Genomic DNA, 26,341 nt, shown 5'->3' with positions numbered 1-26,341 from the left:
CTTCTGGGAAATAGCCCACCTCAAAACTTTGCAGTTCAAGTGTCACACTGGCGTATTTCTCCATATTCCTCCCATTTGGCTTGAGACTCCAACTGGCAAAATGATAACCACTCTCTTCTGCCCTTGACCCTGGGATGACAGCCCTCGCTGGCCAAGGATACTGGTATTAGTCTGCGAGGGAGCTGGAGATCTGGCTCGCCAAGGACATGCCAGGTTTGGTTTAAAGATCAGAGTCTCTCTCTCCCTGCCAATACCAGAGTCTGCAGTGATCCCAGAGCAGCTTCAGCCCCCTGCCTCCTTACAGACATTCCCAGTTTTAACTCCTCCACTATCCTTCCATTTTGCCCTCATCAGCCACGCCTCCATCTCTGTGCAGTGGAATCTTGTTGACTGTGCTAGAAATGTAACAGGAGATTTGAGCACACTGACAGCCCAAAGATCAGAAAGCAGGGATTCTGTCTTCTATTGACATTTCAAATAGGAAGGGAAATTAGGGATAAACTATGTACTATTTAAGTGAAGTAGATGGAGTAACCATACAGGCTGAGCAATTCCTTTGTCTGACTGCTCTCCCTTCCCCTCAACCCTCTGTCCTCCAAGGACACCTTTCCTTTCACTCAACAAGAGACCATTCAGTAATTCTAGCTGCCGTTTCTTGCCGTCGCCATCTGCTAATGAAGTTATGGCCAAGTGCTTAGTGCCCTTGCTCAGTGCCCTCCCCCGGCATCGCCACCTACTGCTGGCGGTCCTGTTAGAACAGGGTAGTCACCTTGATTCAGCCTGTGCCTCTGCACACAACATCCATCAATAAAATGCAATGCTGGCTCAAAATGGCCCTTGGGTGGAACTTAATTTTACAATTTCTTGCCTGTCTCTGCAGAGCAGGCTGTTGAACCAGTTCCCATTTCTAAACAAGTCATCGAACTCAGAGTCATTCTTGAGATCACTCCAGAGACCGGTATCACATCAGTGCGTTGCCCTTCATTACAGATGGAGAGTCCTTGACAGGGATCCAGGTCCCTCTGAGCCAGCTGTCAGAGTAAACACAACCTTTGACACTCCTGTTTATATTTATCAGCTAGGACTCCCTGATAGGACTGGGTTAACAGTCCCAACCAGCTGATCACATTACAATCACTACAACTTTGCTTTTCCCTGCCAGAATTGCTGAGATTCTCCAGCACTTTCCGAAATGTATCACAATGTCCCTAGGAAAGATTCAAAAGCGAGGCTTGCATCAGGGAATGGTCTTGATGAGGTTTCCCTTATTTATTTCATTCCTGGAAAGCCCTGTCTTCTTTCCCATCTCCATGGGAACAGAAAAAAATCCGTCTGTAAACCATTCCAACTTGACTGTAAATAGTACATAAGAAACATTTTAAATATCATCAGATTTGGTGTCATTGTCAATTCTTTTGTTTCAGTTTTACTATAAATCGCTTATGGCCCTTTTGCAACAACTTGGCATGAAATTATTTCATATCCTTTCTCTTTGTGATAGGTGGGGTCCTGGCTTCAGGCCAATCACAGATAAGAGGCACAATCACAAAACTGGCTTCAAGTCAAAATAAGAAAGGCATAATAAACCTGCCAATGTCTTTTTGTAACCTTCCCCAGTCTGAACACCTCTTGAAAATTCCACATTCCATTGCTTCTGTTCTCTCCTCCTCTTCTCCACATTGTTGTTGACTCAGACTGATCGTCCTATGTCCAGCAATGCTCTCTTGAAACATACTCTGCATTGATCCTTCTCTTCCTCTAAGATACTCTTAGAAATTAATCTCTTCAGCCAAGCATTAATCTTCCTTCCAAATATCTTCCAAAACTCACCATCTACTTGTAACTTTTCTGATGTAGAGGTGGCTGGTGTTGGACTTGGGTGTACAAAGTTAAAAATCACACAACACCAGATTACAGTCCAACAGGTTTGTTTGGAAGCACTAGCTTTTGAAGCTCTGCTACTTCAGGACAATCACCTGATAAAGGAGCAGTGCTCCAAAAGTTAATGCTTCCAAACAAACCTATTGGACAATAACCTGGTGTCATGTGATTTCTAACTTTTCCATTGTTAGAAGAGTGGCAGATGCATAAGAACACCTTATACTCCTTGATTTTCCTTTACAGGTACAAAATGATGTATACATTTAAAAAAAAGCACTACCAACATTATGTCAAGAGAGTATTGCACCAGATATAGCATCTGTGTGAGCAGTTATCAAGTGATATGTTATGACCCCAGCTAATGTTACAACTGGACAGGTTGGATCGCAAGATGAGACCTGGCTTCACAATTCTTTTTTTAGTTAGTTAAATTGGTGTTTGTTCTCTGAAACAGTTGCATAAGGCTAGATGCTTCTTTTCTCATGTTTCAGCACAGAAGTTAATTTCAAAAATTAAAAGGAAATAAAAACAAGCTATTATAATATAGAATGTAGTTTGAAAGAGCTGAAAACACACAGCAAAACATAGTTTAGGGAAATAGGATGAGACTATCTGTCTGTTCCATGAACTCAAACTCAGAAAAATTACCCCTTTCTAATGAAAATTTAAATTTGGCTGTATTGATTCTTCCTAGTTCTTCCCTGTGACCTGTAAAGACTTCTTATGAGAATACATAAAACTGAGAGCTTAGACTTTCTCAGCTTTTAATAAATTCTTGCATTCGAATAAAACATTCTTAGTCTATAAATTTCACAAATTAAACTTTGCAAGAGATAACTGTGCTTTTCCTGAATTGTTCTATACACCTTTCTAAGTGACAAACTAAAGTTGCTCCTGACATCAGTTGGGTCTTCTATGAAATGCCCTAAAACATTTAGTCTCTGACATCTGTAAGCTGAAATCAATCCTTGATTAACTCGAAGTAAAAACAACAAGTGGCCTTCATGGTTTTATTCCACCTGCCATTAACGAGAACAGTAAAAACAATATTCCATTAACATGTTGGAAGGGACGTTCCTGCTCCCTGATATATACTTGGTTAGGTCACTGTTCTGAAAAGACTGTCTAATTTTTTAAAAAGTTATTCAAAGTAACCACTGCTCATATGCCATAACATTAAAATCTAAACTTTAAAAATATTATTATGAACGTATATATTTCATTACAGCTGCAAAATAAATACAAGCAATTAAAACAATCAGCAGGCCAATAATTTATGATAAACTTGTCCTTAGACTTTGAATTGTCTCCTCAATGGGCCTTCTGAACAAGGTTCTCAGAGGCTGGCCATGTCCTGAGGGAATGTGAATTTCTTGGATTGTGTCCAATGCAATTTTGAAGCTCAAATGGTTGGGGTCGAGTTTCTGAACCAGCAATCATGAAATGAACCAGCATCTAATTCCTTCAAAAGTTAGTTGAATGCTTTAATAAGATCACATATTGTAAGGAAAAGTATACTATATGTTTCCTGTTAATGGAGACTCCCACTTTGAAATGAACATCTAGCATGGGAAATATCTGAAGATTCCATTTCATTATTTAAAATTAGGATTAATTAAAATGCATTAACGGTGATTTATTTGTTAACACTCTTACCTTGGAGTTAAAATTTAGGATTCACTCTAGAGCCCTATTCTAGAGATATACGTTTGCAATCTGTGCTGACTCTTCATTGGAGTACTAAGGGAGTGCTTCACTATCAGAGTTGCCATGATTCATGTTGGACTGGAAGGCCTCTCAGAGGTTGGCTAACTCAGTTGGTTGGATGACTGGTTTGCAATGTAGAATGATGCCAACAGCATTGGTTCAATTCCAGTACCAGCCGAGGCCATTGTGAAGATCCCACCTTCTTAACCTCTCCCCTTGCCTGTGGTATGGTAACCATCAGTAAAACCACCAGCAGTCACGTCTCTCTTTTGATAGAGTGGGACCGTGCAACCTTCACCCTTACCTTTTTATCTCTTGGCTGAATTTAACAGATCAAATAATATGGAAGAATTGTGAGGACTTGGTCAATATTTATTCTTTTAAACAACAGCACCAAACCATAAAAAAACAGAATAATCTGTTTATCGTTGAATTGCTGTTTTTGGAAGCAAGTTGCTGCTGTGACTACACTTCATAAAGTCCTTTGTTTCTTATAAAGCAATTTGGGACTTGATATAATGTGTTTTCTTAACAAACATACATGCAAGTCAGTCATTCTTTCTTATCTAGTCTCTTGACTTGAAAAGATCAACAACGTATAATTTCGACAATGATGTAGAGGGTTCATCATTTATTAGGTCCCATAATTCTGACTGAGCTTGATGTGCGTGATCTACTCTATCTCCCATTTAATACCCTATGGAGCTTAATCAACAGCAATCTCCTTATCAGTTGTTTTTAACTTAGATAGGCTTGGCATGCCCCAGAGTTTTAACCTCTTATCCGAACAATTTTATTTTTTCTTTTCTAAACACTTGTTCAGACTGAACTACACAAAACTGGCACATACAAAAATCTACTGTTATTAACAATTCTTCCTCTTATCTGGAGTACATCAGACTAGCTCTGGAAACAGCATTGCTAAAAAGATCAGTGATCCCAAAATGTTTGGGAACTCAACTAACTTTCAATGTGCTAATGATATCTCGTTCACCACAAAAAGAGAAAGGTTTTCTACTCCCTGGATCACCCTCTGGTCCTTAGTTTTCAATGGTTCTTCAATGCAATTTTTCTTGTTTGACTTACTTTCCACCACTTTTGTTCATGGTACTCTGGACTATTCTTTATACCTTTTCATAGTCAGCCTAAGCTTTGTGATACTAATGATCACTATTCTCTAAATATTCCACTATTGACACTTGATCTATTTGTCAACTTTATTCTCAAATATCAAGTGCAGTAGTATCGCCTTTCTTGTTGTATTGGATGCATGCTGCTGTCGAACCCTGTTCTGAACACATTCTGAGAAAACTTACCCTTCTCTGTCTTTCACACTATGATTATCCCAATCTAAATTCTGATAATTAAAGTTCTCTGTTATAACTACTTCATAATATTTATGCTGCTCTGTTTTTCTTGACGAATTATCTTACCCTCCTCCTTCCCAGTTGTTGATGGCCTGAGCAATGTTATTACATCATTTGTGTTCCTTACCTCTAGCTAATTAGCTTTTGTCCTCAACACCTTACACCCACACTTGGTTCTGGCATACAGCATTGTAATGTTCTCTTTAAGCAATAATTGCATTCATCTTTTTTGTATGTAATATTAAGTCCTGCTCCTCCTTGAGCCAGGTCTCTGTTATTGGCATAAAATTGTAATGACAATCTGCACCTATAATTCACCAGTACCACACTCTGTGCATTCATAGTCTTGCATATCAACCCTTATTTAGACTTACAACTTTCTCTGTTTCTCTGATCCCACTTATTAACTTACTATTCCCTATTGTGGTTGCTAGCTGTCTCTCAGTATTCTGCATATGTTGATATGCCTCTATAATATTATCGCCTGATCCTTGTGCTACTGCTCAGTTAGTTTTCTGTGCTGCACACTGTGAAATTCTAAGCAATTTTAGATTACAAACCATATTCCATTCCAGAAACTGACTGTATCTGTGGCAGAAATGGGGATAAGGTTCAAATTTCCAACTTTCTGCTGAAGTGTAAAACTGATATTGCTCCTTATTACGATTCAAACTGAAAGCTGACAATGCAGCTACAGAACGTGGGTAAATAAAGAAAAGTCAAACGCACCATGTTGTTCCAAAGGCTGCTGTCTAAGAGAGCATGGCCCTTGACATTGAATTGGAAGCCATTCTGCGTGAAGCAGCTAAGATTGGGTTTGCCATCCTGCAAGGAAGAAGTAAATGTGATCAAAATAGTCCATCGCAAAATAAACAACCAGTACATGAGATCAGAAATACAAAGATAAACATTTGGAATCCCTCAATTACATTCCAGTTTTAATCACACCCAGGTAACCATTAATCTATACATAAACCATCCAAATCCCTCAATTACATTCCAGTCTTTAATCACACCCAGGTATACATTATTCCATAGATAAACCATCTGAATCCCTCAATTACGTTCCAGTCTGTAGTCACTCCCAGGTAACCATTATTCCATGCATAAACCAACCAATGTCCTTCAATTAGCTTCCAGTCTGTAGTCTCCTCTGGACCTCCAATGACAGTATATCTTTCCTTAAGTAAAGGTCTCAAAACAATTCACACTATTTTAGCTGTGGTCTGACTAGTGGACTAGTGCCTTATGTAGATTTAGCAATACCTTCCTCATTTAATACTCTGGCTCCCTTGAAATAAAGGCCAACATTCCATTGCTTTCCTTATTAACCACTGAACTTGTATGCCAGTTTTTTTGGGATTCATGCACAAAGCTTCCCAACTTCCTTTGTTCTGCAGCCTTTCTCCATTTCAATAATATTCAGTTCCTCTGTTCTTCCTGACAAATTGTATAATCTCACATTTTCCCACATTGTATTCTAGTTTCTAAGGCCTTGCTCACTCGCTTAACCTCTGCAGATTATTTGTATCGTCCTCACTACTTGCTTTATCATCTATTTTTGTGTTATCCAGAGACTTGGCTGCAGTATTTTAACTTCTTCATTCCTATATTGTAAATAATTGTGGCCCCAGCGCTGATCTCTTTGGCACATTACCAGTTACAGGTTTGTCATCCTGAAAATGACCACGTTTATCCCACTGTCTTTCATTTCATGCTAATATAGCATCTAACAGCATGGACTCTTATTAAGTCATCTAATGTTTAGTACCTTATCAAACACCTTCTGAAAATCCAAATCTATTACATCCACTGCTTCCCCTTTATCTATCTCACTTGTTACCTGCTCAAAGGATTCAAGTCAATTTGTCAGGCATGATATATCCCCTTCATGAAGCCATGATCATATTTTGTATTTCTAACTGCTCTGCTGATATATCCTTTATAATAGACTCGAAAATGGATCTGCTAATTCTGCTGCAGCCAGGGCTTGCGGTAAATGTCTGAAACCAATCTGTGGTGAAGGAACCCTCTGATGGAAGGACCTAGTTTGCTTAGAATGAGGCCAATTGTCTTTTATGTCATAATAGCCTCCAGTGCTTTTTATGTAAAAATACATTTTCAAAAGTTGCTGCACTGAGAAACTTTCAGAACAAAAGACAGTAGTCTTGTAGAGATGGTTGGGGAGTGATGAAAGGTATGGTGTGGGAGTTCTGGCGGTGATTACCATTATCAGAATGGTGTGCAGCTGCTACTTACACAGTGGTGGGTTTGGAGGCATGGGGAGACAGGACACTGCCCCAACATATTGAAATCGGGCTCTCAGCTTATCACTTTGGCTGGCTGCCCAGTGGCAAACTGAAGACTTATGATGAGATGCCAGCATGAAATTCAGAAGGAAATCTGCATCCTCAGCTGGCTTGCTACCCCATGTAAATATGGATTTTGAGAAACTTACTTCAGTAAGAGGTATCTCCATGTTTTTGAGAACGGGCCGCAGAACCACTGTGAAGTCATTGCGTTTGTCATAGATCCCAGAGTAGATCAGTTCCTGAAGAGTATTCTGGAAGTATAGAGACAGGAGCAGCTTAGTTACAAATCCTCCTGTGATCATTCAGTCCCTCCCTGTTCTGTTGCTGCCATTGCATCAGCTGAGGGAGTGTTTGCAAAGGCATGTTGAATGTCATTGTGATTTTATTTCACATATATACAAATACAGACATGTGTGCGCACAAATATACGAATGCACTTGCAAGCATTTATGTATGCACCTGTACATACTTGCAAAAAACACACAGGCCTGTGGAGTAATATGTTCCAGTACAAGATAGCAATTCAGTCTGAGCAGCGGATGGTACTGAATGGTAACCCAGGTCTGAGTGGAACATATGATATTATTACACAGGACCTTCAATAAGTGCCCGAGTACAGGTTCAGTTCGAGCTAAACAGCAGCATGTGTTGTGTAAAATTGGTTTTCTGTGATTACGCAGCAATGAAGGTATGAAAGCAGAGCTAGCTAACATGAACTGGCTGGTTAAAGGGTAGGTCAATAGAGATGCAGTAGCAAAGCTTTTAAAGGGTATTTCAGAATACACAGAACAGGTACATTTCCAACAAAAAAAGAAAATTTGAAGGGAATCCATGGTTAATGAAGTAAAGGGTGTGTTATGTTTAAAGAAAAAGTAGATATTGTACAAAGAATGACTAAAAACGCAACAAGGATGTGAAAAGAAAAGAATATGTTGCACAGAAATAGAAAAACAGATATGAGGAAATTCTGTTGAAAATTTTTAAAAAACAGAGTTAATAAAGTGAGTATTAGTCTGACAGAAAATGACTTGGGGAATTAGTAATGAAAAATGAGGATATGACAGATAAATTTCACAGATATTTGGAATCAGTCTCCACCAGAGAGGATACGAAAGCCAATAAGTTTGGTATATTTGAATTTTCAGAAAACTTTTGATAAAGAGCTACATAAAGAGGTAAGTGTACAAGATTAAAGCAAATGGGATTGGGGTCGTACGCTGACATGAATTGAGAACTGGCTAGGAAACAGAATAGAAATAAATACGTATTTTCCAAAGTCACGACTGGGACTTTCTTTTTATTCATTCATGGGATATAGGTGTCACTGTGCATCCCTTATTAGGAGTCAAGCTCATTGCTGTGGGTCTGGAGTCAGGTGTAGGCCAGACCAGATAAAGATGGTAGATTTCTTTCCTTAAAGGACATTAGTGAACTAGCTGTGTTTTCTTTAAGACAACCAACAGTGATCACATGGTTACAATAAGGCTACATTTTTTTAAGAACTTCCGGGCTTATTCATTACATTAAAATGTTATCATCCACCATCGTAGGATTCAAAATCACCTCCCCAGAACTTCAATCTGGGTTTCTGGAATAAATGATTTTACCAGTATACCGCGGGTCAGTGCTAGGGCTTCAATTCTTTACAATTTATGTAAATGACTAGCATGAAGGATCCAAAGTTATGGTAACTCAATGTGTTGATAACACAAAAATAACTAGGCAAATAAGCTGTGAAGGGAATATAATAGAAGGTTATAAAGGGACATTGGTAGATGAAGTGAGTGAGTAAAGATATGGCAAATGGAATATTATGAGGGAAAACATGAAATTGTCCATTTTGGCAGGAAGGAATTTAAAAAGCATATGCTCTCAATAGTAAGAAATTGCAGAGCTCTGCTTTACAAAGGGAACTAACTATTCAAACTGCGTGAATTACAAAAGGTTGATATGCTAGTAGAGTAAATATTTAAGAAAATTAATGGAATGGTATGGTTTATTCCAAGATTAATTGCATATTGTATCATGGTAGGGAGGTTAACTTTTAGTTATAGAGGACCCTGGTGAGATCACATCTGGAGTACTGTGCACAACATTGGTCATCTTACTTCAGGAAGGACATAAAGCATTGGAAGCAGCTGATTTACTCGGGTAATACCTCGGATAGGCAAATTGTTTTATGTGGAATGGTTGAAGGATAGGCTTGTATGTGCTGGAGTTTAGAAGTGTAAGAGGAACTTAATTAAAACACATAAGATCCTGAGGGGTCTTGACAAGGACCACGTGGAAAAGATATTTGCTCTTGTGAAAAAATCTAGAATGAGGGGGTCACTGTTTCAGCGAGCCGCACATTTAAGACAGAGATGAGGAACATCTTTTCTCACAGATGTTTGTGAGTCCTTGGAACTCTTTCTCTCAAGAGGCAGGATAAACAGAGTCTTGGATATATTTTAAGGCAGATGGTAAATTCTTGCTAAAGCAAGAACACGAAAAGTTATTGGAAGTAGTTGAGAAGTGATCAGTTCTGACCTTGTTAAATGGAGGAGTTGACTCAAGGGGCGAAGTGGCCTACTCCTGCTCCCAATTCACAAGCTCATATATACACTACAATAAATGCAAATTATTGTATGTTCCATTGGAAAAAGTGATGTTATTTGAAAATAAAATGTATATGTGGAAAACAATTACCTACCTGGTAGTCCCAGTTAACAATCTGTGCAGATAAATCAACAGTTTCATGGGGTTTGACCAAACACTCACACCAGCCCCTGAAGAAAAACAATTACAAGCAAGGCATTACAAATGTATCTTTTGTAAAAGAATACGATAACCAGGATAGAAGACTAAACTGAATCTGAACACTGTTACCTTGGTCCAGTGGCCCTGTTAGCGAGTTGGTGCAGGAGGTTAATATCTGGCATCTCCACAAGATTCACATAGGCTCGTGGGATCTGGAGGAAAACAAATTCTTTAATAGATCAAGTAGCTTATTTGTGTTTTTATCACAGGTAAAAGATACAGTTCTTTTTTCCTTTCTTTATACTTCTATAATGTTATTTATACTTCTATAATGTGTTGATGTTATTGCCAAGCAGATTTATGTTTTTCCAAAAACAAGGACAGTTATCATGGCCATCTCTGAGACTAGTTTTATAATTACAGATTCTATTAATTGAATTTGAATTTGAATTTTACCAATGGAAGTTGAACCTATGCCCTCTGGGAAATGATCTCAGCCTCCAGATTGTTAATGATGTTACTACTACATCACTCTCTTCCCTGTGATGCTCCAGTAGGCATTTAGTCTGTTAAAGGGAGGGAGTGTTGGAGGAATTTAAAATCAACTCATCAATAAATCTGGAATTCAAAGCCAGTCTTAATAATGGTGACCATTGTTGTAAGAGCTCATCTGCTTCACTAATGCTCTTTAGTGAAGGAAATCTGCCTTCCTTATCTGGTCTGGCCTCCACATGTTTCAGGTCCACAGCAATATGGTTGATTCTCAACTGCCCTCTGAAATGGCTGAAGTCAGCTTAAAAAAAAATGAGGACTGCAGATGGAGATCAGAGTTGCGAGTGTGGTCCTGGAAAAGAATAGCAGGTGGCTGAAGAGCTTCGGGCAGAGGAGATGACCTAGGGGGGGCTTATGTCCAAAACATAGATTCTCCTGCTCCTCGGATGCTGCCTGACCTGCTGCACCACACTCTTGACTCTGAAATGGCTGAGTAAGTCACTCAGATCAAGGGTAATTAGGGATAAGCTACAAATGCAACCTCAGTGATCTGAAGTGAAGGATAAAGAGAAAATAACATTGAACCTCTGGTCTCCCTTTCATCTCTGAGCCTGGACCAGTTTCCGCTCTGTCTGCATACAGTGAAGAGGTATTATTAAAGTGAAACAATTTCGTTGAATTGTCAGAACATTAGAAAGAGTAACTGGGATGGGCAATCAATGATGGTCGAGCTAGTGACACACATATCCCATGAATGAATTAAAAAACAGGAAGTTTCTAACTGGATTAATCGTTAAAAAGAGAAAGATCAGAACACAAGACTATTGCTGAAAGGTTGAACTTGTACAACTTCTTGATGGAAATATTGATACGGTAAGTTAAAATTCATTTCTCACAGAATTATTACAAAGCAATGCTTTTTGGCCAATGGTTTTTACACCAATTCTCTGAATGTACAATTCACCTCCAGCAATTCCCCTGTTTTCTCCCTTTAACCCTTGCACAATCTTCCTTTTCAGATAACAACTTAATTGCCTTTTAAAAGACTTGATTGAATCTACCTCCAACACACTATCAGGCTGTTCTTTCAAGATTCTAATCACGCACTTTGTGAAAAACATTTTCCTATTGATTGTAAATTAGTTTAACTCTGTCCCCTTTCAGTCTCAATTCTTTTACTAGCGGAATAATTTTCTCCTCACCCATTCTGTCTGGCTCCTTGATAATTTTGAACATTTATTAAATCTCCTCTCGTCCCTCTCTTTTCCCAACATTATAGACCAAACTTCTTCAAGCCAGATTTTACTCCCCAATCTCTATATTCCATGTTGTCATTTTAGTCATTGGAACTGTATTCCTGAGAAAGTTATTAATTTCTGACGAGATGACAGTCTCCCAAATCATCAGTGCTGATTTTCTAAGAGGGAAAACCATCCCTTGCTTACCTCTCGATGCAATATATCCAGAGCTTCTTTAATTCGAAGCACAACTCTTTCTGCTGAGTAAAATTCCTAAAGCAGGAAATAAGGAAGCAGAAACAAGTTAAATATAATTTATATAATGTGTCTTCCAGACTAAGCCATACTTGTTCTGTGCTAATTTGTGTCATTTAATTCTAGTTTATTGAAAACATCAAACCCTGTTAATTTCCCTACACATCTGGTCTTCCCACATTAAGCAGCCATTAATATCCAAGAGGTTAGTTGGCCAAGGTAAGTCTAACCCTTCAATATTGTGTGAACTCCCTGTGGTAAACATGCCCAGTGATTAGACAAACAAGCTAACAATTCTACTCCTCCCAGAAACGTTAGGGAACCAACAGTCTAGAGAGGGTGGAATCGATGGAAATCTATATTGCTAAGAAAAATAGCATGGATGAAAATAATGGGAATAAAGGTTGACAAACCATACGGGCCTGATGATCCACAGCCCAGTTTACTAAAGGGAGTGGCCTTAAAAATATTGAATACATTAGTTGTGTGCCATCTAACAAAATGTTCTAAACTCTGGATCAGATCCTGTAGATTGCAGGTTGAAAAATGTAAGTCCACTATTAAAAAATGGGGGAGGGAGAGAAAAAAACAGAATTAAAGTCTAGTTTTCCTAATGTCCATAGTGGGGAAAATGCAAGAGTCTATGATAAAAAAAATTGGATAACAGAGCACTTGGGAAGCATTAATAGGATTGGACAAAATCAGAATAGGTTATACTTAACAAATCTACTGGACATTCTTGAGAATCTAACCAGTAAAATAGATAAGGGAGAACCAGTGGATATGGTGTATTGAATTTTGAGAAGACATAAAGGTTTGGTGGGTAGAATTAAGACACATGGAATGGGGTTAATATATTGCCATGAATACAGAATTAATTGATAGGCAGGAAATAGGGAGTACGGATAGATTTTCTCAAATGGCAGGCAGTGGCTAGTACTATTAGTTCTTGGGTCCAACTATTCACAGTATACAAAAATAACCTGAATGAAGCAACCAAATGCAATATTTCCAAGTTTTCTGATAACACAAAACTGGGCAGCATTGTGAATTGTGTGGGGGCTGCAGAGAGGCTTCAAGATGACTTGGACAAATTGAGTGAGTGGGCAAATACATGGCAGATACAGTACAATGTGGCTAAATATGAAGTTACAGATATGGCATGAAAAACCAAAAGGAAGAATATTATTTAAATGGTGATATATTGGAAAATGTGAATGCACAAAGGCGTGTGGCTGCCTTTGCACATCAATGAATAGAAAGTGACAGACAGGTGCAACAAACAATTAGGAAGGCAAAAGGTACATTGGCCAGCATTGCAAGAAGACTTGAGTTCAGAAATAGTCTTAGTGCAGTTCTGCAAGACCTTAGTGAGACCACACCTGGAGTTTTGTGTGCAGTTTTGGTCTCCCTACCTAAGGAAGAAAATACTTTCCATAAAGGGAGGACAGTGAAGATTCACTAGGATTATCCTGGGGATAGTAGGACTGTCCTACTAGGAGACTGGACCTTACTCACCAGAGTAGAAGGACAAGAGAGGACCTGATTGCAACTTATTAAATTCTAACATAGCTGGACAGACTAAATGTAAGGAGAATGTTTTCACTGGTTAGCAGGTTGAAAAAAATGTTATTGGACTTAAAACCTTAACTCAATTTCTTTCTCCACAGATGCTGATATTCTTCAACATTTTCTGTTTTTATTTCAGTCTTTTGCCTGCTACAGTATTTTGCTTTTGTAATTATACTGTTCCACCTTAAATCAAGAATTATTGCATGAGTATAATAGGGATTGATTGCTGAGGATAGAGCAAAGTCTAGAATTGTTCACTTTCTAACATCCTGATGGTTCACAACTGGTCCATTATCTCATTAATGGAGATATTGACTAATCAGAGGACTCATAGCAAATAAATTTACATTTGAATCAATCAAGCTTCATGCTCCCAATATCTTCTTAAGAAAATTGTTTCATACATGAGCCACTTTCTTATTGTTGCTTCTGCGGATCAATTTGATTTACCCCCTTTCAGGTACACGTATTTTCTTGCCCTACTGTTCAGCATAACATAACACATTTGTCACGGCCTGCATTTTTTGCAGTAGCACTCAAAAATTATATTATTACCCAATTTTTGATTTTCTACTGAGAAAACAAAAGAGAATTCACCAGCAATCTGCTGGACTAACAAGAATCCATCTGAGTCAACTAAGTTAGAAAATTATTAGCTCACCCAATAGACTTTGAACTTGCCATCCTGCACTTGCTTTTTCAAGATTTCAGAGTTAAGCTATAATAAAGTACTGATGAATTTCTGAACTTCATCCTCAAATGCTTGTAATCTAACCACAATTCAAACAAAATAAAATGTGGGATAATAGATTGAGCCTTAGGCTGGTCTTTATCCTAATCCTATCTACCTCTCTAGGTTTATTATCCCTCTCCCCATGACTACAAGATGTCTATCAATCTCATTTAAGTTACTAACTGAGCAATATCTTCTATCTATTCTTTTCTACTCTTCTATCACCCTTTGTGCGAATGTGTTTCCTGTCTTATGCCCTTTATCAAGACATCCCATGAACAGATAAAGTTTATCTATCTCTCTGACCAACTTTGTTCAAAACCTCAAGTAAATCACCCCCTAGTGTTGTATCCTGTAGGGAATACAAGTTGGTTTCTCCTCAAAATCCAAACCTGGGAGCTCTGGTAACATTCCAGCAAGTCCATTCCTTCCAAAGCCTTCCTGTAGTATAATGTTCTGAACTGTACACTGTGCTCCAGGTGTGGTCTAACCAGAGCTTTATTTAACTGTGCATCATGTTCACTGTTAGATACATATTTCAGATTTAATTTGAATTGATTTGATTTATTACTGTCACGTGTACCAAGGTGCAGTGAAAGATGGTGTCTTAGGTACTTTACAGACAGATGGTATTGTGCAAGTGCATCAGGATAACAGAACACAGTACAGGATACAACGATACAGCTGCCAAGAAGGTGTAGAGAGAGATCAACATTAACATTAAAGACGTCCATTCAAAAGTCTGATAACAGCGGTGAAGAAGCTGTTCTTGAATCTGTTTGTACATGTAGACAAATGTTTATCTCTTCTCCCTGATGGAACAGTGTGGAAGAGAGTAAAACTAGAGTGGGAGGGGTCTTTGATTATGTCGGTTGCTTTCCCAAGATGATAGGATGTATGGATGAAGATGGATGGAAGACTGGTTTGTGTGATAGACTGGGCTGTGTTCATGACTCTCAGTAGTTTTCTTTTGGTCTTGGGAAGAGCACATATTTCCTTACTGTTGGATTATTAGCCAAGTCTGCCTCCTTGATTATTATAGAATCTAGTTTGGCCTCTTCTTTTGTTGTGCCTGAAACACATTGCTCTGATAAAAATAACGACCTTGCAATCATAAAAACAAAGTATTACTTAATGAGAATTACTTTTTTATTTTGCACAGTACCTCATCTGTACAATAGGCACACATGTCAGCAATGCCAAGGAAAATTGTGATCAGCTTCCAATCCTTCTGGAAGTCAATGAGCTGAAGTAAAACAAAGCAATGATTAATGTGAATTATTTTGAACTTGCCATAACCATAGATTTTGCTTTCGTAGAGTCTAATCTCATCTAGAATCGAGCTGTATGCACAAATTTACAAAGCACAATCCAGTTGATTACCACAGAGAGAGAAATAGAAATGTTCTTAGCTAGATAATCTGCCCATATAATAGAGAAGATTTTTTTTTAATTTAAGATTTGCTTGCTGAGGTTCAGCCCACCTTTGGTAGCTGTGCTATCAAAGTTGCAAAGATCTGGAATTCGTTTTATCAACCTCTCTGTCTTTGTCGTCCATTAAGACTGTCCTTAAGATCTACTTCTTTTGAGCAAGCTTTTGACCACCTGTCCTAATATCTTCAGCTGAGCCTCAAGGTTGGTTCAATATGATTTATGTTCCAATGAGGTGTTTTGGAACTTTAAAAGTGCAAACTAATTGTCGGAAAATGGTGCTGGTGATTACCCCAGAACTAGGTGTCATTGCAGGGAAGCACCCAGAGTCATTCTTTTACCCACTTCCTCCTTCTGAAACAGGTTACCACATATTGATCCCTCTAAGTCAGGAGGTGTCAATGCAGAGTTATCCTGCAATGAGCTGCAGGATAGCATCCTGAGGAAATCCAGAACCAATCCATTTAGCATTGCTCTCCCCACACACTGATGTAAATATACATTGAAAAAGAGAGTAAGATTGATCTAAAGTGTAAAAGGAATGGACTACAAGGGAAGCAAGTCCAGAAAGAAGGCCTTTAAAGGGACTATGAGAAAGTGAGGACTGCAGATGCTGGAGATCAGAGCTGAAAATGTGTTGCTGGAAAAGCGCAGCAGGTCGGGCAGCATCCAAGGAGCAGGAGAATTACCTTTCGGGCATGAGCCCTTCTTCAGGAATGAGGAGAGTGTGCCAAGCAGGCTAAGATAAAAGGTAGGGAGGAGGGACTTGGGGGAGGGGTGTTCGAAATGCGATAGGTGGAAGGAGGTTCAGGTGAGGGTGATAGGCCGGAGTGGGGGTGGGGGCGGAGAGGTCAGGAACAAGATTGTAGGTTAGAAAGGTGGTGCTGAGTTCAAGGGTTGGGACTGAGACAAGGTGGGGGGAGGGGAAATGAGGAAACTGGAGAAATCGAAGTTCATCCCTTGTGGTTGGAGGGTTCCTAGGCGGAAGATGAGGCACTCTTCCTCCAGCCATCGTGTTGCTATGGTCTGGCGATGGAGGAGTCCAAGGACCTGCATTTCCTTGGTGGAGTGGGAGGGGGAGTCGAAGTGTTGAGCCACGGGGTGGTTGGGTTAGTTGGTCCGGGTGTCCCAGAGGTGTTCTCTGAAACGTTCCGTAAGTAGGCGGCCTGTCTCCCCAATATAGAGGAGGCCACATCGGGTGCAGCGGATGCAGTAAATGATGTGTGTGGAGGTGCAGGTGAATTTGTGGCAGATATGGAAGGATTCCTTGGGGCCTTGAAGGGAAGTAAGGGGAGAAGTGTGGGCCCAAGTTTTGCATTTCTTGCGGTTGCAATGGAAGGTGCCGGGAGTGGAGGTTGGGTTGGTGGGGGGTGTGGACCTGACAAGGAAGTCACGGAGGGAGTGGTCTTTTAGGAATGCTGATAGGGGAGGGGAGGGAAATATATCCCTGGTGGTTGGGTCCGTTTGGAGGTGGTGGAAATGGCGACGGATGATATGATGTATGTGGAGGTTGGTGGGGTAGTAGGTGAGGACCAGTGGGGTTCTGTCCTGGACTTCCGCCTCATCTTCCGCATAGGAACCCTCCAACCACAAGGGATGAACTCAGATTTCTTCAGTTTCCTCATTTCCCCTCCCCCCACCTTGTCTCAGTCCCAACCCTCGAACTCAGCACCACCTTCCTAATCTGCAATCTTGTTCCTGACCTCTCCGCCCCCATCCCACACTCCAGCCTATCACCCTCACCTTAACCTCCTTCCACCTATCGCATTTCCAACGCCCGTCCCCCAAGTCCCTCCTCCCTACCTTTTATCTTAGCCCGCTTGGCACACCCTCCTCATTCCTGAAGAAGGGCTCATGCCCAAAACGTCAATTCTCCTGCTCCTTGGATGCTGCCTGCCTGCTGCGCTTTTCCAGCAACACATTTTCAGCTTTAAAGGGACTATGTCAATGAAAGATAATACAGATAAAGTGAACAATGTTCATTTCTTTTTAGTGCATTTGTGATACACCAAACACCAATCTATTGAAATTCCAACAAAGAAAACGCAAATTTACATAGGAAGCCTTCTCTCTTGCTAAGCCCAAAGAAAGTGGACACAAGGTTGACAAGAGCTGTGTTATAACTCTACTGAACAGCCTCCATCATTGTGTTGTTCTGTGATTCTCTGATACAGGAAGCTAAACCATGTGCACTCATATGGCTGGTGCTTAATAATCTGCAATTGGTCTACTTGCTAGCTCAGATCTCTCATGAGTTTCCCACAGTTCACCATTATGGCACAGTGATATGATTAACTTGGGGTCATACTTGATTAAAGGTGGAAGCAAAGAAATTTTTCATGAATTAATTAGTTACTAATAATCATGAGGTGACTTCTAAACACTTACTCTGTTATTTTTCAAACTGGTCACCAGTTTTTGAGCCAGCCGTGGTAATTCCCTGAAATAAGCACATTTCTTAATTATTCCATTCAACAGTGTCAGGTCAGATCATGGAAAAAAATTGATACTTTCAGGGTTGACTGTACAGAGAAAATACTGGGACCAAGTGATAATGTTTTGTATTTCAGGGCATCATCAACCTGATCTTTTAAAGTTAACTTTAATTGTCGCTGCTGGAATATTTGAAAGAGCAAGATTGGCCACTCGACCCTTTGAGGTTTCTCCTCCATTCAATAAAGTCCTGGTCAATCTGACTTTAACCTCAATTCTACATTCCTGCAGATCCCCAATAAACTTTCATCCCTGGTAATCAAGAATCTATCTACCTCTGTCTTTAAAATATTTAAAGATTCAGAATCCACTGTCTTTTGAGGAAAGGAATTCCAAAGATTGACAACTCAGAGAAAAGAATGTTTCCTCATCTCTGTCTTATATGGGGAAATTTCCCACTTTGGATATTTTATGTAGGTCAAACACATACAGGTTCAGGGTAAATGGAACTGCTGAACGGTTTAGAGAGCTTCAACTTTCAGTCGCATATTAATCCAATCAAAAAGGCTGAGAGATTGTACACACTGATTTTTATTAATCTTCTTATAGCTTATTCTACTAGCTATAATCCTTTAAGTAGCTGTGTATCTGCATGTGGCAATAGTCTAGTGGACTATTGATCCAGAGACCCTGGTAATGTTCCAGGTGCCTGGGTTCAAATCTCCCCCATGACAGCTGAATTCAATAAATATTTTGAGTTACGAATGTAATGATAACTATTGATTGTCGGGAAGCCCTATCTGGCTCACTAATGTCCTTCAGGGAAGGAAACTGCCATCCTTACCTGGCCTATATGTGACTCCAGACTCATAGCACTGTGGTTGACTCTTAACTGCCCTCTGGGCAATTAGAGATGGGTCATAAATGCTGGCCTAGCCAGTAATGCCCTCATTCTGTGAATGAATTGGAAAAAAAACTCATCTTTTTACAGTCTTTCCACAGGGAAAGGGGGAAAATCGGCAGGAAAGCTTTATTTTCACTCTTTGTGGCATTCTGAGAGTGTGGCTACAAGTTAGCATAGTGCTGAGATTAGCGAGTTTTGAGAAGATTTGTAGCTCAGGTTGAGGTTTTGGATGTAGAGTTCCAATCAGAACTCTATCAACAAACACATCGAGTTAGACCACATCTACCACCCCCTGAGAGAAGGAACAGGAAATGACTTCACCACAGGAAATAACATCACCAACCCAAAGAAACCCAAACATATCAATAGAAAGCAGGAATTTTCAGCATTGCTTCGCCTGAGGCCAACTGAAGATGCTATCTAGTAGGGTAACAAAACGTCTGGAAAAGAACCTTCCAGCTCAGCGAGCAAACCTACATCCAAAATAGTGCTGGAATCCTGGGTCTACAGCACATGCCTCTCACAGTCAGGTAAAGAGAAGAAATAGATTCAATTTGCTCATTTCAATAGAACTTTCAGACACAATACACAGATTAAAGCACTCAGAGGGAACTCTAATAGAAAGAGTCAACCTACCCATCTTTTGCTCTCACAACAGATTGATCCAATGAGGTGTTGGCATGGTTTCCGTTTCCTAAGGAGTATCCAATCACGCCAGGATTAAATGATTTTAAAATATCTACGTATTTAAAACATGAACAAGGATATTGACTGTAATCCATTGTGATAATACTGTAATATTCATGTTGTTAATATAAAGATTGTACATCTTTTTATCACACTGAAATACAGATAAATACATAAATACAGATCTGCGATTTTTGGTTCAGTTACATCTGTCTGCTGACATGAGCCGAATACCATTTCATTCATGGCATCAGTCGACTGTCAATTGTGGTTATTCTCTGTTTCCTGTTGGCCAAACAATTTTCCATCCATGCTGTTATGTTACCACTACACCATGAGGTTTAAATTTCCACAATAACTTTTGATGTGGCATCTTATCAAACGTTTTTTATGGATCTAATCATAGTACATAGAGTCATAGAGCTGTACAGCACAGAAACAGTCCAACTCATCCATGCCAACCAGATATTCTACATAAATCAAGTCCCATTTGCCATATCCCTCTAAACCATTCCTATTCTGGATGTAGGTTTGCTCACTGAGCTGGAAGGTTCATTTTCAGATGTTTCATCACCATACTAGGTGACATCTTCAGTGAGCCTCTGGATGAAGCACTGGTGGTGCAGCCCACCAGTGTTTGGGTGTCCTTGGGTTGGTGATGTCATTTCCTGTCCCTTTTCCCACGGGGTGGTAAATGGGGTCCAAATCTATGTGTTTGTTGATAGAGTTCCAGTTGGAATGCCATGCTTCTAGGAATTCTTGTGCATGTCTCTGTTTGGCTTGACCTAGGATGGATGTGTTGTCCCATTCGAAGTGGTGTCTTTCCTCATCTGTATGTAAGAATACTAGTGAGTGTGGGTCATGTCTTTTTGTGACTAGTTGATGTTCATGTATCCTGGTGGTGAGTTTTCTGCCTGTTTGTCCAATGTAGTGTTTGTTACAGTTCTTGCAAGGTACTTTGTCAATGACATTAGTTTTGCTTCTTGTCTGTATAGGGCCTTTCAAGTCCATTAGCTGCTGTTTTAGTGTCTTGGTGGGTTTGTGGGCTACCATGATGCCAAGGGGTCTGAGTATTCTGGCAATCATGAACTTGAATCTATATTATAGGAGGGATGTGATTGCACTGGGGACGGTGCAGAGGAGTTTTACCAGGATGCTGCCTGGGCTGGAAAGTTTTTGTTCCAAAGAGAGATTTGGCAGACTGAGTCTGTTTTCTGTAGAGCATAGGAGACTAAAGGGGATTGTGGGTGGTTGATTGTAATGTATGAAATTATGAGGAGGTGGACAAGAAGGAGCCTCTCTCCTTGGTGGAGGGGTAAATGACTAGGGGCATAGATTTAAGATGAGGGACAGGAGTATTAGAAGGGCTGAGAGGAAAACATTTTTCCCCAGACAGTAGTGGAAATGTGGAACTCAATGCTTGTAAGTTTACTAGAGGCAGAAACCCTCATAATGTTTAAGGAACATTTAGATGTACAGTTGATGTGCCAAGGCAGACAGGGCTAGGGGCCAAATGCTAGATAACGGGATTAGAATAGTTAGATGGCTGTTGCTAACTGGCTTGGACAAGCTGGGCCGATGGGAGCTTTTCTGTGCTGTCGACATCTATGGCTCTATGACAATCCTGTCATAGACTTCCAAGGCAAAAACAATCAATAGGAGCCAATCGTAGAATCATAGAATCCCTACAGTGTGGAAATAGGCCATTTGGCCCAACAAGTCCACACTGACCCTCCAAAGAGTAACCCACCTAGACCCATTCCCCCTACCCAAATTTGCCCCTGTCTAATACACCTAACCTAGGTGGAAGTGAGGACTGCAGATGCTGGAGATTAGAATCGAGAGAGCACAACATGTCAGACAGCATCTGAGTAGCAGGAGAATCGATGTTTTGGGCAAAGGTCCTTCATCAGGTTCTTCTAATACACTCATGACTCTAATACATCTAACCTACACATTCTTGAACACTATGGGCAATTTCACACAGCCAATTTACCTAACCTGCACATCTTTGGAATGTTGGAAGAAACCAACATGCAGAATATGCAAACTCCATAGAGACAGTCACCCAAAGTTGATATCAAACCCAGGTCCTTGGCGCCATGAGGCAGCAGTGCTAACCACTGAGTCGCCGTGCCACCCAATTCAATGTTTCATTTACTGAGACAGCGGACAACCACTGTCATAACAACTGATCAAAAAATTCACAGCTTAATCTCGTGTTTAACCCTAAATCCCAAACCTGTAACCACCAGCAGCTCTCACTATTGATGCAAAGGTGGATGTCATGTTAGTTTGTCTCTTGATGGTGTTTGTGAGAGAGAGAGATACTCACCCATATATTCAGAGAATTCACTGCACTTCTTTCAGTAGTGCAAGGATTCTTTTGAATACCTATTGGAACCATTGAAGAAACCAGACAAGATCTTCATTGACGTTTTATTTGAAGGTCACCATCTCCAAAGATGTGACACTCCTTTGCGCGTTACATAAAGTATGAAACCTTGGGAGGTGCACAAGCCCAATACAAGCCCGAACCAGAGGCAAGAGAGATCTCAACAGAGCTGGCCCATCACACATTTGTTGAAACGTATGATGACAATTTTTTCCACTTGCAGTAAGTTCCTCATTACACATACCTGGCAAGGAGTCTGGCATCCAAGAACCTGGATCCTTCTCATTGCTGTAGTCAGAAAACAAACAAAATTGATTTAAATTACCATCATGGAACCATAAAGAAAACAAGGAGGCCAAGCAGCCCATTCCGGCCCATTCTAGCTCTTTGAAACAGCTATTTATTTTATCCTATTTTGTATATCAGAAAGTCCATGAGTGAATGATGACACTGGAGCCAATCACTACATTTATTTCCAGAGTTAGCCATGAAAAGGATACCAACTAACACCACAGTTTCATTGTCTATAAGTGAAACCACAATTAATACAGTTGATACAAATGTGAAAAGGATGTTTCCTGTTGTGGGTTAGTCCAGCAGTAGGGGGCATTGTTCTAACATCAGGGTTTCCCCTCTTGGACTGAACTGAAGATCTTTTCTCTCTCAGAGGACTGTGTGACTTTGGAACTCTTCCTTGGGTGGTGATGGAGGTGGAGTGAGTGAATATTTTTCAAGTAAAGATAATAGGCTCTTGTTATACAAGGGAAGCAAATGTTATTGCGCTTAGATAGGAATTGGAACACACCCCATCCCTCTCAATTAATATCCCAAAATGATCTATTTGTTACCACATTATTGTTTGTGGGATTTACAACGGTAACTTCAAAAGTATTAGTTGGCTATAAAGTGCATGGGAACATCTCTACTTTATTCTTTCACAGGATGCAGGTGCCACATGTTAGACCAGCATAGAATGCCCATCCCTAATTGTCCTTGGGAAGGTGGTGATGAGCTGCCTTCTTGAAACTCTGTAGTCCACACAGTGTCAGTACACCCACAGTGATATTAAGAAGGGGGTTGCCAGGATTTTGACCCAGTGACATTGAAGGAATGGCAATTCATTTCCAAATCAGAAAAATCTATGGCTTGGAGGAAATCTTGCTGGTGGTGGTGTTCCCATATCTGTTGCTCTTGTCCTTCTCACTGATAGAGATCACAGGAAGGTGCTGTGAAAGGAACACTGCTGAGTTATTGCAGTCTACCTTGTAGATGGCACACAGCGATGCCACTATATATTGCTGGTGGAGCAAGTGAATATTTAAAGTGGCTGATGGGATGCCAATCAAGTGGGCTGCTTTGTCTTGGATGGTGCCAAGTTTCTTAAGTGTTGTTGGAGCTGCATCCATCCAGACAAATTGGGAGTATTCCATCACAATTCTGATTTGTGCCTTGTAGATGATGGTCATACTGGGGGAGTCTGGAGCTGAGTTACTTGTTGTGGTATTCCTAGCCTCTGACCTGTAGTCACACTATTCATATGGCTAGCTTAGTTTAGTTTCTGTTAACCCCTAGGACGTTGATTATGGGGGAATTCAGTGAAGATAATGTCATTAAATGTAAAAGGGAAATAATTAGATTCTCTTGTTGGAAATAACCATTGTCTAGCACAAAGCTGTTACTTGTCAACCTGGACATTGTCCCGATCTTGTTGCATTTGGACATGGACTGCTTCAGTATCTGATGAATCATGAATGATGCTGAACATTGTGCAATCATTGGCAAGCCTCCCCATTTCTGACCTTACAATGGAGCGAAGGTCATTGATGAACAGGCTAAAGATGGTTGGGCCTAGGACATTACAATGAGGAATCCTGCATTGATATCCTGGAGCTCAGTTGACTGACCTCCAACAACCACAACCATCTTCTTTTGTGCTGAACTTGGCTCCAACCAGTGGAGAGTTTGTCCCTGATCCCCATTGACTCCAGTTTTGCCACAGCACCTTGGTGCCACACTTGATCAAATGCTGCCTTGTTATCAAGGGTAGTCACTCTCACCTCACTCTGGAATTCAACTCTTCTGTTCTTCTGAAATGAGATCAGGAGCTGAGTAGTGGAAATCAAATTAATTCTTAATGTGGGAAAATATGTGCTTTGCAGAAGAATAGAGGAGCTGAATGCTATTTAAATGGAAAAAGACTGCAGAAAGCAATGGCATTGGAATCCTCGTGCATAAACTACAAAAAGCTAGCATACAAGTTTAATAGATAATAAGGAAGAAAATGAAATATTGGCCTTTATTTCAAAGGGAATGGAGTGTAAAAATAGGGAAATCTTGCTGAAACTAGACAAGACACTAATTAGACCACAGCTGGAATCCGTTGAACAGTTTTAGTCCCCTAGAGACATTTCACTAAATTGATTCTGGGTGCGGAGGGATTGTCCTGTGAGAAGAGGTTGAGTAGTTAGGGCTTGTACTCATTAGCATTTAGAAGAATGGGAGGGGACTTTGTTGAATCATACGAGGTTCTTAGGGAGCTTTGCAGGGTATGCTGGTCAAACATGCAGCACCTGCATCCTGTTTCTCCTTGTTGGGAAGAGTCTAGGACCAGAGGACATCGTCTCAGAATAAGGGGTTGTCCAGTGAAGACAGAGATGAGGAAGAATTTCTTCCATCAGACGATAGTGAAACTGTGGAATTCTTTACCATTGAGGGCACTGGAAAACGGTCATTAAATATACTCAAGGCTCAGATAGGGAGATTTTCAATGATTAAGGGAATTGAGGGTAATGGGGAAAGACAGGAAAGTGGAGTTGAGGATTATTAAATCAGCCATGATCTTATTGCATGGTGGAGCAGACTCAATGGGTTGAACGGCTTATTTCTCATGGGTCAAACCAAGCACCAGTGATCAGATTACTGCTGAGTAAATGCTACTTGATAACATTGTTAGTGACCCCTTCCAGCTCTTGGCTTATGATCAAAAGAAGACAAATGGGTTGGTATTTGGCCCGGTTGGATTTGTCCTGCTTTTTGTGTACAGGACAGACCTGGGCAATTTCCCACTTTGTCGGTAGGTACCTTCTTGTCAAGGGGCACAGCTAGTTTTATTTTTTTCACTAGTGGGACATGGGCGTCGCTGGCTGGGTCAGCATTTGCTCCTCATTCCTGGTATTCCCAGTCCTTGCAAAGGTATTGGTTAGTTGACTCCTTGAACTGTTGCAGTCCATGTGCTTAGGTGGACCCAACAATGCTGTTAGGGTGAGGATTCTGAAGCACAAATGTTCAGTACTACTGCTGGTTGTTAGGACAGGTAACCTTTGCAGTATCCAGTGTCTCCAACTATTTTGTGACATCCATTGAGTGAATTGAATTGGCTGAAGACTGATATCTGTGGTGCTGGGGATCTCTGGAGGAGGTAGTGATGGGTCATCCACATGACACTTCAGGCCGAATATTGCTGCGAATACTTCAGCCTTCTCTTTTGTCGTGATGTGCTGGCCTTCTCTATCATTGAGGATGGGGATGTTTGTGGAGCCTGTTTCTCCAGTGAGTTGTTCAATTGTCGATCACCAATCAGGACAGGACTGCATAGCCTAGATCTGATCTGTTGGTTGTGGGATCTCTTAGCTCTGTCTATCAATTGCTGTTTACGCTGTTTGGCATGTGAGAGTAATGCTGTTGTGTAGCTTCACTGGGCAGACACCTCATTTTAACAGTTGCCTGGTTCTACTCCTGACTTGCCCTCCTGCACTCTTTACTGATGAAGGATTGATCCCCTGGTTTAATGGAATGGCGGAGTGGGAATTTGGTGGTCATCATTAGACTAACTCTCTTTTTTAAATACTGAATTGTTTAAGTTGTTCATTGAATTCAAAGTCCACCATTTGCCACAATTGGATTTGAACCCATGGCCCAGAGCATTACCCTGCTCTCTGGATTACCAGTTCAGTGACAATGCTACTTGCACCAGCAAGTTCTAAATCAGGATTTGTGTAGCTCAGAGGGAATATTGATTGGGATGGTGTTTTCATGAAGCTGCTGGCCTTGTCCTAGGTGGGGAATGTTATGGGTTTGGCTAATGCATGTAGCTACACACTGCTGTTAAGTGGAAAGGACACCCAAAACACAATGGTTAGTATTAGTCACCGTTTCTGGAAACTGCAGTCAAAAGTACACTCACTGAATTAAGTAT

The 26,341-nt window shown here is 40.4% G+C and overlaps 1 protein-coding gene across 1 annotated transcript in view; it reads right to left on the bottom strand.

The window, feature by feature from the left end:
• The window catches only part of plb1 (phospholipase B1), a 163,151-nt gene that overhangs the window by 129,496 nt on the left and 7,314 nt on the right, over positions 1 to 26,341 (bottom strand). The window contains exons 6-14 of the mRNA XM_072551369.1: positions 22,391 to 22,434; positions 19,701 to 19,803; positions 18,116 to 18,167; positions 15,462 to 15,542; positions 11,944 to 12,009; positions 10,136 to 10,218; positions 9,960 to 10,035; positions 7,414 to 7,518; positions 5,685 to 5,780 (exon numbers count right to left, since the gene is read on the bottom strand). Coding sequence (XP_072407470.1) covers positions 5,685 to 5,780; positions 7,414 to 7,518; positions 9,960 to 10,035; positions 10,136 to 10,218; positions 11,944 to 12,009; positions 15,462 to 15,542; positions 18,116 to 18,167; positions 19,701 to 19,803; positions 22,391 to 22,434 — 706 coding nt within the window. The remainder of the gene's footprint in view (positions 1 to 5,684; positions 5,781 to 7,413; positions 7,519 to 9,959; positions 10,036 to 10,135; positions 10,219 to 11,943; positions 12,010 to 15,461; positions 15,543 to 18,115; positions 18,168 to 19,700; positions 19,804 to 22,390; positions 22,435 to 26,341) is intronic.

Source organism: Chiloscyllium punctatum, chromosome 3 (assembly GCF_047496795.1).
Source record: "Chiloscyllium punctatum isolate Juve2018m chromosome 3, sChiPun1.3, whole genome shotgun sequence".
Taxonomy (NCBI): Eukaryota; Metazoa; Chordata; class Chondrichthyes; order Orectolobiformes; family Hemiscylliidae; genus Chiloscyllium; species Chiloscyllium punctatum.
This window is presented reverse-complemented; position numbering and strand designations above follow the sequence as displayed.